The sequence below is a fragment of the Nymphaea colorata genome, unplaced genomic scaffold (genome assembly GCF_008831285.2).
Source record: "Nymphaea colorata isolate Beijing-Zhang1983 unplaced genomic scaffold, ASM883128v2 scaffold0415, whole genome shotgun sequence".
In the NCBI taxonomy this organism is placed as follows: domain Eukaryota; kingdom Viridiplantae; phylum Streptophyta; class Magnoliopsida; order Nymphaeales; family Nymphaeaceae; genus Nymphaea; species Nymphaea colorata.
The window spans coordinates 10,461-25,086 of record NW_022204921.1 but is presented as its reverse complement, the minus strand read 5'-3'; the positions used below and the strand labels follow the sequence as shown (position 1 = coordinate 25,086).

General features: G+C 37.4%; 1 protein-coding gene across 1 annotated transcript; it reads right to left on the bottom strand.

Moving 5' to 3' along the window:
• Positions 1–398: 398 nt before the first annotated feature.
• LOC116244954 (uncharacterized) lies at positions 399–979 on the bottom strand. Its single transcript, XM_031616738.1, is given in 2 exon segments — positions 399–824; positions 827–979. Coding segments are annotated over 2 exon segments (579 nt in total).
• Positions 980–14,626: the final 13,647 nt, after the last annotated feature.

The window sequence follows — 14,626 nt, the reverse complement described above, 5'->3', positions numbered from 1 at the left end:
GTACAAATAGCAAGTATAACTATTGACCAAGGACAACGTCAGGCTTAAAGAGGATGTTAAGAAGTGCAAGCATTATATCCAGGATCGAGAAAATAAGCTAAAGGAGAAATCCTAATAGGTTCAAGAGATGGCACACAAGGTCAAAGAGTACTAAAATATGCTTCCCAAAATTATCGAACTATAAAATCTCCAAGAAAACGTCATCAAGGAAAACGGTGTTCTCAAAAACAAGATAAAGATACAATAGAGTCTCCTTTCAAACGTAGTCAGTTTGGCGAAGACAGACAACTCCCATTCTCCAATCGTTGAAAAAATCCTCTCCTTAACTCAATGTTTCCTCAACAACTCAATAGGTGGAAAAGTAAAGATGATATGATTGTTATAAAAGCGCCTCTTAATCATTTTTTCGTTTCGATTTCTAATACTTTTTTGATGACTCTGTCTTTGCTTCCGTCGATGTCAACTGCCTTGGGAACATATCTGCATTTCTCGATGATGAACTTTACCTCCTGCTCGGTGGGGGTGCGGTAGATTTTATGATCATAGGTGTATATGATACTCTTGACAGGCTCATAATAGCCGTCTCCGGTGTCATAGGTGCCAGTAGGAATGTTGTGGGGCTTGTCTTCACGGGTCTGCTGGGTAGCTCCAGAAGGCTTGATCCCGTGAAGATATTCTTGGTAAAACCTGCGATCATCGTTAATGCAATGCTTCCAGCCTTCCTTCTAAAAATTAAGATTATCGTTGAAAATGTATTCGCCATTAATCATCTTGCCCTCCACCCACTGAGCCTTGTAGTAGCCTCCCTTAATTAAGCTTGTTATACATTTGGATAGATAAGTTTCCCTTCGCCATGAAACTGTCCCTTGACAAATTGTCCCTCGTATACGACTCCATTATCAAGTTCAAGCCTTCCGTATCCGTGGTACCATCCTTCTTTGTATTCGCCCTCATATTTATCTCCCAACCAAGTAGTCATTTCAGAGTATAAGTTATAATTTCAATTATTTCTAATAGCTGAAGGGAACCTTCAAAGGTCTCAATAACAAGTAAAAGAAAATGATAAATAAAGATGCATAATATAACAAGCTATTTGAATAATTAAAGAAAATGGAAATAATCTTTTCGATTATATTTCGAATATCGACTTTAAATATACCTCTATTAAAATCGAAGCGATATTCTACGGTTCATAATTAATTCCAAATGGAAAATACACAAGCAAGGGTAATCCTCTTAATCTTCGTGTTGGCTATGACAGCTAGTGGAGAGAATTTCTTCGGAGATCTTAACATTGACCCAGTGCTGCTCGCCCAGACCAACGCTGCAATTTCCGATCTCAAAAATTCTCTACTGCAAAATTTCAACTGTCAAGCTCAGCCCAACCTATTTGGGTTCGGACAGCTCTTCTCCTTCAAGAGCATATTCGGTTTTTCAGGGTACAATGCCAACGCGCCCACAGTGACATGCAATTTTTTTTCGCAAGGATTCGTGTTCAATTCAATTTACCAGAAAGTCGTGAAGGTTTCAAATTTGCTGCAAAATGTGCGCAAATGCCTGATCCAATACAACAATGTCATAGTCGGTAATAATAACAATGTCGCTGGCGCCAATAACCTCGTCATCGGCAGTAAAGATAGCTTCTATGGAAATAACAATTGGGTCTTTACCTCCGACTACACGTCTGTTGATCCCCTGAACGGAGTTCTGATCATCGGAGTCTACCTCATATAGCTTCTGGAAATAATGAAAATTACATATAATCCGACCAGTGTCATTCACTGCATTCGACAGGAAGATAGCAACAAGCATTTCAATAACTTTTGGTGGCAATCACCAATCAACCGTCGTTTTTGCTTTTGATTTGATATCCTTTACTCATTTCTTCAATTCTGTTATTATTTTTATCAATAAAATTTGATGAAGCAGGCTGGGATAATATACTGCAAGTCAGAAAATAAATAGAACAAAGCCGCTGATCTTGATGTAGCCACTAGAAGAAAGGCAGCACACATTAGCAACCCAAGATAGATTTGGCAAGAAAATAACAAAGAGCATCATTTTGATAAATCTCAATGTACAAACTCCACACTTAAGGAAGCTAACCAGACCCAGCTCAAGTCCACATCAGACTATTACGAATAATTTTCGAACTCAAACAACAGTAACCAGATTTTTGAAGACACAATCAAGAACTGTGTCTCAGGCTCTTCCTTTCATGACTCACTCTTCGATTCACTTACTCCCTACGAAAATAAGAAACAGCCTGCCCACATTATCATTAACAAGCTTCTTGCCTTGCAAACCCTGTTTAAGGAGATAAAGGATCTCATAGGTATGGAACAAAATAGGAGATTAAGAAAAGATTTATCCATGGTGGAGAACGAACTTTTGACTCTTTAGAGGTAATTTATGAGCTAATGACGATCCTTAATGATTCTTTGGCAAATATTTGAGTATTGATATAAAATCAGAGTAAACAATTGTGATCATTTACAAGGTTAACGTCCTTGATCTCTGCTGCAACTCTGTACAAACCGTTTATCTGGATGTTGCTGTCACGAATAGGGATCAGCAGGTTCGAATGGGTTAGCATTTCCTTTATTTATGATCCCAAAAGGTACAATTTTACTAGTGGGGATCGTAATTTCTCCATGCGGGAATCATATGACTTTGAAGTACGCACACTGCATAACAGAATTCCATCTTGGCTGGCAAGGTAGGTTGGAGTAGCTGTATTCTCATGGTAGGTTCTCAAACTTTTCTTGGTGTCCACTTGAATGGTTTGAACAGTCATGAGGGAGTTGAGGCAGTCATCTGAATTCAATGCTATGAGTCCTTTTTCCACGGGAACTATAGCTGTTTGAGTTTGAGTTGCATTTAACTTTTACTATTTTTTTTCAACAACCTCTGGGATTTCCGGTATTTCCATCAATGCACGACTGGTGACGACTGGATCTGCTGTCTGAGGTTTTGAGGTCCCGAAAATAAATGTTGCTATGACCACCATGCAGACAAACAGCATTAGCTTTAAGTAAGAATTTTCTTCGCTGCTATCTTAAGCTCTCATGAAGGATTCTTACTCGAAATGTTGGAAATGTTCAAGGTTCGATTAATCCTTATAGTGCATCTAATCCTCATGTTAGAAGCTGAATATTTTCTCTGGTTTTGTCCTCTAATCTGTTTGTTGGTCACTAAGGCTGCTATCTTGGTTTGAAGCCTCTTCAAGCTAACGTTGGCATTTCCAACAGATCTTTCTAGAAGTCGCGAAGCCTTCCCTCAGCTCCCTAACCTCTTTTTCAAGGTTTGCCACATACTCCTTATGAGTATCTCTTGACTTTTGGGCTGCTTCACGATTCTTAGCCTTCTGGATTTTTGCCTTTTATTCACGTGATAACGTAGAAGTATCGATCTTTTTGAGTTCTGCTAGGTCTGTGGGAATGACCAGCGTTTTGTTTTTTCTAATCATACGCTTCTTGTCTAGTTTTTCCTTACGGGAGGAAGGCTGGCTGTCAGATGACTAATTTTATTCGATGATGATCTGCTATTTCATTATTTTATAATTAATGATCAAGACAATATTGTTATAAAAGGGACACGTCATCATTTAGAAATAGTAAATACTTAATTAAGCTACAAGTCATCTATAATGAAATCATTCAACTTGCCAATCTCTTCCATGTCTTCGATAAGAGTAGCCTTTTAGAGATAATTCAATGATGCTTCTTTGGAAATCAAAATACGAACAATAATTCCTTCGATCACTAAATTTAATGTTCAGAAAAAGTGATTTTATAATCATGACTCATCCTTGAAAGACCGGCTATTTATTTTTCTTCTCGATCAGCCTATCTTCCATGGTGAGTTTGGGGAACTGCCTTAGCGTAGGTTTATACTCCTTGGGGTAGAAGCTGATGATATTAAACTATTTCTCCTGCTTTTTAAAGATCTGTGCTTGATCCATCGGAGTATTCTTCATGAGATTGTTGCCATAACTTGCCATCACTGATTGCCGCGCTACATAGCGAAAAATATACCTTTTCCCACTTGTTCCATACTTCCCTTGGAGTTGTACCGGTAAGTGCCTATGTTTTCCAGCTCGACCACTTTTTTAGTGCTTAGGTCGGTGGAGTTGGCTCGTTTCATTTCAGATGGCTCCTGCAAGGAGAAAGATTTGTGTTTGGCTTCGGGGTTACGTTGGTTACTATTTTGCTTCACCTGATAGATGCTGTCGTAAAGATGGGTGGATTAACTAAGGATAAGCGTGTAGGTACAAGGTGGGTTGGCCAGGCGAGGTCTGCGATATTAGAAGTGGTAGGGGCGAGGGTCCATTGCCGGCGCTCTCTTAATTTTATTGTTTATTATAACGCATTCAAATCAAGCTAATACACTCTGCGCCTTCAGTCATGAGATCATTAAAATGGATGAGGAAATTGAAAAAAAATGGTTATCACGTAAAGTCGTCAAGTTTGCACTCCTTTCCATCGTCTTTGAAGACTTCGTCATCTTCTATTTATCCAATTTGCTCGGCTAGGTTGTTTTTGGATCTCCGGTAAAGTTTTAGAAGCTCATCTCCGGATATCTGAGAATCAAAGATAAGCTCATATTTGAATGTATCGAGAGCAATTAGCGGAGCAAGGTGTTTGCTCGTGTTTGGATAATGTGTAGGTGGGGGAAAGGCAAGGTCGAGGGTAAGTTTGAAGCTCAGCTCAGCCATGTAAGGAATAATGCGGTTTAAAAGTGGGCAAGCGCACTCCAGGCATGGATTAGTATTGATCTCTATCAGCCATGGCTTGAAATTACCGTCTATCATGAAATCCAGCCCAAATATCTCGAAATTGTTCATAAGGTTTCCTGGGGAGATTTTAGTAAAAACGCTTCGAACTGCATCTGTTCCCATCTTCTTCATCTGTGGTAAAATCTGTTCCTTGAAGTTATACTTCTTATTTGGCATGCTAATGTCGAGGTAGCGTTGAAACTCCTCATATGAAATTTTGTTGTATGGTTAGTATTTGTGATAGTCAGGGTACCGCTTTTGAACAGCGTCGTTGGTGAGATGGATTTCTGGCTCGAAGTTAGAAATATCGAACTCGTAAGATGAGGTTCTAATGTATCCCTCCTCGTACCAGTATGCTCTGGTTACCCCGTAAAAGTTTGAAATCATCATGTAGTGTCTTATGTCAAACTTACGATTGTTATACAAAAGAGGTCGATCGATGTACATTTGCACTATGTAGGTGCGCTCTGGCTCTTGCTATGGGTCGCTTGTGAAATCTGTCTTACGGTCTCCTTGCTTTATGAGGGAATTGAGCTAGTAAATTTCATCAATTACAGTAATGCCTCTTCCTTGATTGCTGTTTTCTCCTGGCTTAACGATCCAAATATTCCTCATTTTGTGCTTAGCGCCGCCTTATTCTTCTTCATGGCGCTGATCGCGCTCAATTAATCTCTGCCTGCGCTTATAATAGTCAACAAACTTGATATACTCAGGATCCTTAAGTCCATGGCGAATATGGAATGTAAGAGGAATGTAGTTGTATAGATTGTCACCACTGAGAGAGTAGTACTATCGAAGATTATAGAAAAGCGCCTTCTTGTTGCCCAGATAAAAGTTATTAACAAGATGATTGTGGATTAAGCCATTCTGTTCTTCAATTCCAATCGGAGTCAATTCTTTGTTTATTCTTTCTACTTTGTAAAAGTAGTCTCTCTACTTATCCATCTATTCAAATCTTCGTTTATATTGCTTGTATAACTTTTGATCCGGTTTGTTCAGTATTTTGAAAGATGTTCATCCTCAACTGCCATCTTCAGCTTGTGCAATTTCATTCTTCCTTTCGGCTCTTTTGGAGAAACCTCATCTTACTATTACTAGTTTTTAATTCTAGGCTTGGAAGGAGCTGTACGTTTTTGACGTTAGAAAAGCTCAGGGATTTTAAGCTGTGTCCATACGAAGTTGCAATCGGAAGTGCGTTATTCTGAAATGGTCCACCAGAATCTGCGCTTAATGAGTCCTTTGATCATAGCTCCGTTGTTACCGGCAGCAATATAGGCTTTCCATTTCTTCGGACGGTTGCTAATATCGTCGCTTTTAAGATCAAGATTTATGTATATATTGTGGCTGAGCATATTCTTCCACAGAAAATCTAAATAACTTTTGATGCGTTTGTCATAGACAACGTTTTGCTCTTCTTTCATTTGCCTCTAAGTGCCCTCTAAGCGTCGATAAAGATAATCTTATGCCCTCTTTTTAAAAATTCGTCGCTGTTTCTATTTTCCTTCCCTTGTGGTCTGGCTGAAAGGATTAATGTTTTGCTCAGTCTGCACGTCTGTCTCTTCTTCATGCTTTGAAGGACTACTGGACTAAATAGCACGGATGGAGGTGAGCTTAAGAGGAGAAAGGAACTCACGGTTCGTCATTATCTTATGGTCGATCATCTTCACTGAGTCCTGTTGCGGAATTTTAGGAGCAGAATCGCTGGAACGCGTTAGTTTTTGGGTATTGCTATTCGAAAAGGATTTAATTTTAATGATGTCAAGGCCGAGACGGTTCATTCCCTCTGCTGAGCTTCGCTTGCGATTTTAATCATATGCCCGCAAGAGGGATTTGATGCCATTATCGATTTTATACTTCTGGTAGTAGTCTGCTTATATAAGTTTGATGTTAATGGCCATATCTGCTTTCTCTTTAGGCCCCTAAAACTGAAACTCCTTAGGTGCTAGCTTCTAGTTTCTCACCGTGTAGACCATAGCAGTAGATCCAGTTAGGTTAAACTTCCTGTATCTCAACTGTTTGCCAGGAATAGCCGTTTCGCCAGCTTCCCCAGGTTATTACATTTTAATTTTATTCACAAGCAATATAATCTTCCCTACAGCATTTAATCCAAACAGTTGGTATGACATTTAACATCAGTGTATTTTAAGCACTCAATCAGTTATCATATTTTTATTATCTGAATAATAGATGTAAGTTCATTATTGAATCATGGCGGTGCTATTTTCCCTGGAGATTTGATGTCGGTTAACTGGTATGTGACCAACCATTTGCAAAAGTCCAGTAAAAGGGTCAGTTCCAGCTCGTCATCCACCGCCAGCTCGCTTTTTATGTACTTTTGAACGAAAACTGGAAGGAAATAAGGCCGTTCCACCTCACAGTACTTCTAAGTCTCGCTGACCGTGCAGTTTATGTAGTATTCTATGTGAAAACAAGCGTACGGGAGACAGACTGAAGCTGGGCGAGTACTCGACTGTAACTGAATTATTAGATGCTTACTTGCGATTGGGTATTCGATAAGATCGAAAAATGTCTCTTAGAAGCCTTTGAGTGTGTCTTGACTTACGAATTCCTTGAGGTTGTCAAGGAAAGTGGTGATTACCTGGCTGATAGGCAGCAGGTAAATCTTAGTCTGCTGGACCTTTTTCATCTCTCGTACTATGCCTACAAAATACTTTAACATGATTTCCGCTTCTTCTTCCTCGCCTGGCTCGATTCCATCGAATAGCTCTAGTATCTCTAGAGACTCTCGGCTCAGTAGTCCTGTCAACTCTTTCGGGAAGTCGTTTTTCTCGAGCTCTCTCTCATAGATTTGAGGTGTTTTGCGCTAAATAAAGCAAATTGTACCACTTTTGGTCTTCCCGCTTTTAGGCTTTCCACTTTCTCCGCGGATAGTCCCCTCAGGGGTTTCTCCGTTATGCTTCGTCTTGATATGAGTATAGAGTGCAGGGTAGGATAGGTACCTAGCTTGCATGCACCGCAAATGTACTTTCTGCCTTCTTTATCTTACGTGTCTTTCTAACCTTCTCCTCCTTGATGTCTGTTTTGCGTTAAGTCTTGATATCGTTCTTGACCATGTAGTTGTAGATCATGTCCATCTTTTTGTGTGACTCGGCTTGGCGCATCATTTTCTCTTGGTAGCGTTGGCAAATGGACAAGAACTACTCGGGCTCCTCTTGCTAGTTGGCGAAAACTGTCTCGTCTCGCTCCACGCGATTCACTGTAGAGTTTATAAGTGACATATAATCTCTATTACTCTAATTCGCATTTAACACAACTTCATACTCATGCACAAATTTGAATGATACTACTTTAAAGCAAAATACCTCAAAAAAATGCTGCATTTAAGTTGAAATCAGCTGTATCATAAATAAAGGTGACAAATCATAGGTGCAGTTTAGGAAGTTATGACCCTAGCTTTTTGCTAGCCCTTTCTTACGAGTGGTAAAAATTTCTTGACTCTCTTCAATCATTCGAGCGTAAACATCTTTACCAGATTAAATGAGGCTGCCTTTGATTTTATCAGAGTTGAAGACAAGGAAATTGAGGTAAGCAGCAACTAGCTTTCGCCTTTGAAGATGTCTCCCCTGTACTTAGCTTGTTTTTCGTCGATCTCCAGAACCCACCCCTCTAGTAAACTTGAAACTTTTATTTCCTTTACTCCTTCACCATCTTCAAGGAACTCTCGGTGGACTAAATCGCTAAGCTGATGCAAAGTCCTTCAGTCAAGTAGCCTAAGTGCTTGCGAGAGTCATCTACCAGCTTGCTGATTTACTTCGTTCGAGACTTCTACGTTGCTGCTCATTAACGATACCTTCGACTCTAAAGAGAGGTCACTCTTGAATTTGGTCATGTTTGCATTTGACTTCTCCATTTTTTAGTGATTGAGATGTTGATGGCTTTTGTCTCCTTCATTTGCTCTTCAAAGGCTTGCTGCAGATCCTGAATTTGCTGGTTGACACGATCTAGAAACTCAAGCTTTTCTTTAATCGCTAAATTAAGCTGTCTGTATATTTTTACTTTCGGCTTCAGAAGCATGCAATTATTCATAATTTAGATGGAAACATTGTTTATATGACGATTGACTTCGGTTATTTTCCTTGGTTTATGACTTTAGTTACTGATGACGCCAGAATCGATTTTTCTTGTTCTAGAAGTTGTGAGTGTAGCTCATCACTTTTCTTTTTGACTACGACGTATCCTTTGTCAAGTAATAAGCGTTTTTTGAATTCATAAATCTGATCCTGCATGTGAGCAATAACATCGTTCAGGAACTAACTGACTATCCCAATTCGTTTTGGTTTTGAGAGGCTTCAGGCGTGTCATTTCCTTTCTCCTTTCATTATTTTCACGAATCATTTAATCAATCGATCACTCAACGCATTTAAAGTTGAATTAGTTTCAATAGACTCTTCATAACGGCCTGCATAAACCGTTCGCAATCGATTATCTTTGTAAAATTTTATTAATTCTATCTGCTGCCTTTTCATTTCTTCTTTGTCCACGAAAAGTCCCGGACTGCTTCTTAGACAATTTTCTAAGTCTTTCCTAATAGAAACTGAAATTATCATGTTGGAGCTAAGTTTCTCAATTTTAGCGTTCATTTAATCCCTCAGCTCAGTCACCTATTGTGGAGTGACATGTTATTGGCTTATGTTGTTTCCAACGAGAAGCACTATCAGTTGTGATATTTTTACATCTTCTTTTCTTTAAGTTTTTTCCTATTAAGCATGCTTCTTAGTCAGAGATTTGGCGTGAATGGTGATCATGCTCAGTCACCAACGTGAATCAAGCACAGTCTAAACTAATTAAAATCGCTTTTATTCATTTTGAGCTCTACTTCATTCATGATCAATAATCCTGCGATTATTGTGTCTTTTCGTGTTTATACAAAGCCATATCTTTACTTATCTCCTCGAAATTGCCTGATTTTGAGAGAAAATGAGTCCTCGCCTAGTTAGACTGGACCTAATGCTTCACATTCCGCACGGACTGAATAAATAAGTTAACCTTGAGAGAATTGCTTTTAGGCTGAAGCTGGTATCGTTTAATTTGAAATTAAAACCGTAAATCTATTTTTCAATCTTTTGATCAAGACTAAGATTCCTTAAGCATCTTTTTGAAAGAATCAGATAGGCTGCGCAACTCATAAGTATTTTTTTGGTTGTAGTCACAAGAGAATCGTAATCCTTTCGCATATTTTGTATCAGTAATTCGTTTTCCTTCAGGCTGTATAAATTCTGTTGACTTTATAGGTAAAAATTACAAAAGTTTCAAGGCGGCGGCTTAGGTTATTTGCGATTTCGACCTTACTAGAACATTTTTTCTATGCTTTCAGCGAATCCCTCTGCCTTGCAAAGACGGGTCTAGAAGTCGTGACCTGCGCTGGCTTTCAGCGATGATATCGAATGCTTGTTTATTCCTGTGTGAGTGTGAAGCTACGAACTGAGGAATCGGTGAAGCATCGTACTGCAATTTTATTGACACGAGTTTCGATATCAAATTCAGCTAAAACTTCCTTGAGGTATTGAACTTGGGATTCTTTGCTCGACTTGTTCCGTTCCATTTAACTTATAATAACTATTCATTTGAGTTAATGGATCATTAGTGATATAAATTGTAATTGAGGCAATGGATAGATAAGTGATCGAACTATGCACTCGCAAGTGTGTCCTCAAGAATGACATCAAGACGAGTGAGGAGCTTACCATTCCACAAAAGAGTTGCTTTCATCGCTGCACCATCAAGCTACAAGAAGCCTTACGCTTTACGCAAGACATCCTTAACTATCAAACTAACGAGATCAAAAAGATCAACGCGCCAAGCCAGAACTAGCCATAGCCATCACTTATGGAGAAGCTTCACTCTATCTATGAATAACAGTATGGAAGAACAGCACAGCCTAATAATCCATTCAAGAAATGATTGCTTAACTAATTTAGTATGTATAAGTTGAAGGTCCATCAATAGTGCTGCTTTTTGAGCTAAATTAGATGGTAGCACTCATATCAAATTTGATAAATCATCAGATTATCATTTTGCTAAAATTTTGCCTATTCAGTCGAGCAAATCTAGTGGGTCTCTGGTGTTTCGAAGTGATGCTCTCTTCAGTTCTTTAGATATTGCCAGCAATTTCGTTTTATCGATAATAATCCTTTGTCTGGGTTCTCTTGCTCTATTATCAGCTCCTCCCTTCTCTCCAGTTTTTTTCTTTGAAACCTCCTACTTGAGTAAGCATTCCTTAGAGCGATCACATATCTATTATGATTATCGGTGTTTGCTGGATCTTCCTCGATCACCTTCTTAAAAGATTCCCATTCTTTTTTTATACGCTCATCTTCAGGATCTGTCCCCTTGTGATTCTCGATTATGAACACGTTAAATGCATTTATAAGAGATTCAACTTTTTCCTTCGAAGACTCTTGAATTCCCTCCCAACTCATTTAATTATTATTTTCATCATCGAGCTGTGTTATAGAGATATGAATCCCTAACTTAGAGCAAAAGCATGTGAGCTTATTTTTGGTTGCTCATTTAAAATTGGGGACTAATTATGGAATGTTTGAATATTTAGATCTACTGAACAAAAACTTTAAATAAATCTAATTTAAGATGAATACCAACTAATCCCAAAGGTAAGGTGAAACTCTCATCAAGAAGATATCCATGAACATCAAGTTTCCATGCTCTCTCACGTTCAAGTGAAGTCAGGTAGAAATTCAACTATCCAGATACGACATATGACCTCAGAAAGGCCTATGAAATTAAGTCTGGCGAATGCATCATCAATGAAAATATAGAAGTCGATGTGTAAGTTCCAGATTCAGCCATCAAGAATCGAACATAAGAGAAGAAAATTTCCATAAACGTGTTTATGATTTCGTTGAGTGGAAAAGTATCTGCAGGATTTGCTTCGCTCAGCTTACTCGGAAAAGAGATCAACTCAAACACATAAAATGTGCAATTTCTAGAGAAATGCCCTGATAAGGGAGCCAAGATCTATTATTCATACACCATAGAAGTCGTGAAAAATAAAAGTGAACGTCTAGATAAAACACTCATCAATGAGCTTCGAAGTGTAGAAAGAAGGGATACCGAACATCAGAAATCAAAAAGAAAGCTTTTAATTCCATGCAACTGCCTCAAACCACTCGAATTCTTACGAAGAAAAATATTATAGAAATCCTCGCCGAACTCCTGATAACAGCAATATTAACCTTACAGAATCAAAGGTGGACAAGTATTCCAGTAGCCAAGCCAAAAGTCCTATAGACTAACTCATCAATGAATGATTATAAGAGCCGAAGCAAAAGCAAGAATAAAACAAAGGCAGCTAACCATTATAGCTACAAGAACATTCAGCAAGCTGCAACTCATACTCCTCTTACTAATCTCCCCCTTACTAACCGCCTTACTTAAAATAATGATGACGAATAGGAACTTATTAAACTCAAGTAAAGACTTAGAAATGTGGAAAAAGCAGAACGTAGTAACGCTCAAGTTTTAAAAGATATAAGAGAATAGTCCTAAAAGAGAAAAAATAAGATTATGTATTTGGAGGCGAATAAGCAATAGCTAGAGTAAGCTTAAAGCAAAGATAAGAGAAAGTTAAACGATATTAAAAGTCTATCAAAGACCTTAGTTAGCAAAATGAGTAATTCTCTAATCAAATTAAATCTTTAAAAAGTCAGCTTGATCTTAGAGAGTCAATATCAAAGTAGCAGATCAAAAAACTCTAATAAAAATATAAGCTTTCATAATCTTAAAGAGAAAAAATCACATAGGAATATAATAAGATACTGAAAAATTATGAAGAAAATGAGAAAAAGTTTCAATTGTACTGAAAGAAAAGTAAAGAGGATTATATTAATAAAGACAAAAAACTTCAAAAAAAATAGACCAAATCAATGCTGCCTCATACAAAAGGAACAGACTTTAAGGATATCAATTCACAACTGGAATAACTTACAAAAGAGCACAAGCTATTAAACAGCAAATACACGCATATTGAACAGCTAAATCAAGACCTGCAAAATAATTTAGACGAAGAACAAGTTCGAACCAGAGTGTATCCGAAACAGTCAAACAATTATAAGCAGAAATCGATCAGTTCAAAAGCCAATAAGCATAAAAACATCAGCTAAGAAAAAGCTTAACTAAGCAACACATATTAATACCCAACTTCAGTAAAAAATTGGCAAGCTTGATAAGACCATTAAGGCATTATAAGAAAAAGTAAAAGAGTGTAGGAGTAAAATAACAAAAAAGCAGCAGACAAGAATCAACTGAATCAAAAACTAACTCCCTAAAGAAAAACTATGATAGTCTTAAAGCAAATGAGTAAATGAAATCTAAATAAAGCTAATCTCTTTTACAACTTCATAATACTGCCAGTAATAAGATAGTTGATCTTAAATCAAAGCTTTAATTCGAGAAAAAGTCATTAGAGAGGTTCACAAATAGTTTGAAACAAATATGGAATGCTGATGATGTAAAAAGAAGGCCTATAGACTGAAGCTGAAGAATAAGATGGTAGCTTGAGAAAAAGCATGGAATGCTGCAAGAGCTGAACATCAGGTCCGAATCTTTAACGACAAGAATTATTCACTAAATGAAGAGTTGATTTAAAGGAACTAAAAGATTAAAAAACTTGAATAAAATTTGAAACAACTACAAACAAGCTGTGATTCTATCAATATCAGTAACGTTGAACTTGAAGCTAGGAAAAAATAAATGGGAATTTTGATTAAGTAACTCACTAACTCGAATGGCTAACTCAAGAAAAAGATAGAAAAATGATAAGGAGCTTCTTGATTGCAAAAAGGCTAAAATTAGCATAAAGCAACACAAAGGACCGTACTAACGACTATGAAAGAGATTGAAAGATAAGGATGAAGCAATTCAGCCAAACAAACGAGTATCAATACTTTATAAGGGCAGTTGAAAGAATCAATGGATGAAGCGCATCGCAAAAGCAGCACTAGCTAATCTGAATCAATAAATCACGCATCTAAAGTAGATCATACTATCAAACAAAAAAGAAACTGACAATCAAGAGAATTAATTATTCGACTAAGAGATAGTGAGAATTAAAGTAAACGACTAATCCAACTGAAGGATGAAGACATTCTAAAGAAAAATAAAGAAGTGGAGAAATAGGTCGTAAGCTTAATAAGGTTATGAAGAGTCTGCTTTACAATATTCATCACTTTCATCAAGCATTGAAAGCTATCTCCAATAGATAATCAACAGTGAGTAAGAGATTAAATGGTCTCCTCCTTATCAACTATAGGATCCCTAATAAAAATAGGTCAATTGCAAATTGAAAGCATACAGAAACACAACAGCATTATCTCAAAAATAGAATCAAATATTCCAACTAAAATCTTAGAAGGAGCATGTATAATATAATCTTTCTAAGCTAAAAGTATAACTATAATAAGTTCGGCAGCACTATGAGCAATAAATAGCTAAAGAGAAAGACAAATATAAGCAATTACATATCAATTACCAGCAACTGCAACATGAAGAAAAATAGGCACTATCAAAGCATGACGAGATGCAGATACAGTTAAGCAAAGAAATCGAATCATACAAAATCCAAATAGCAAAGAGTGTTGAAGAGAAGCTGGAGCTTTAATCTCAAATCAGCGTAGTCTTAAGCCAATATGACTCTGTCAAAGAAGAAAATAGGTAACTTTAGTCAAAGATGCTCACTTTCAAGAGCCAGTAGATGAAATAGAAGACAACCTATAGACAAAATACATAAATTTGACTGAAAATCATGAAAGTTAGCTTTAACAGTATAAGACTTACATACTTGAACTTGAGAAAAAAATTCATCATATTGAA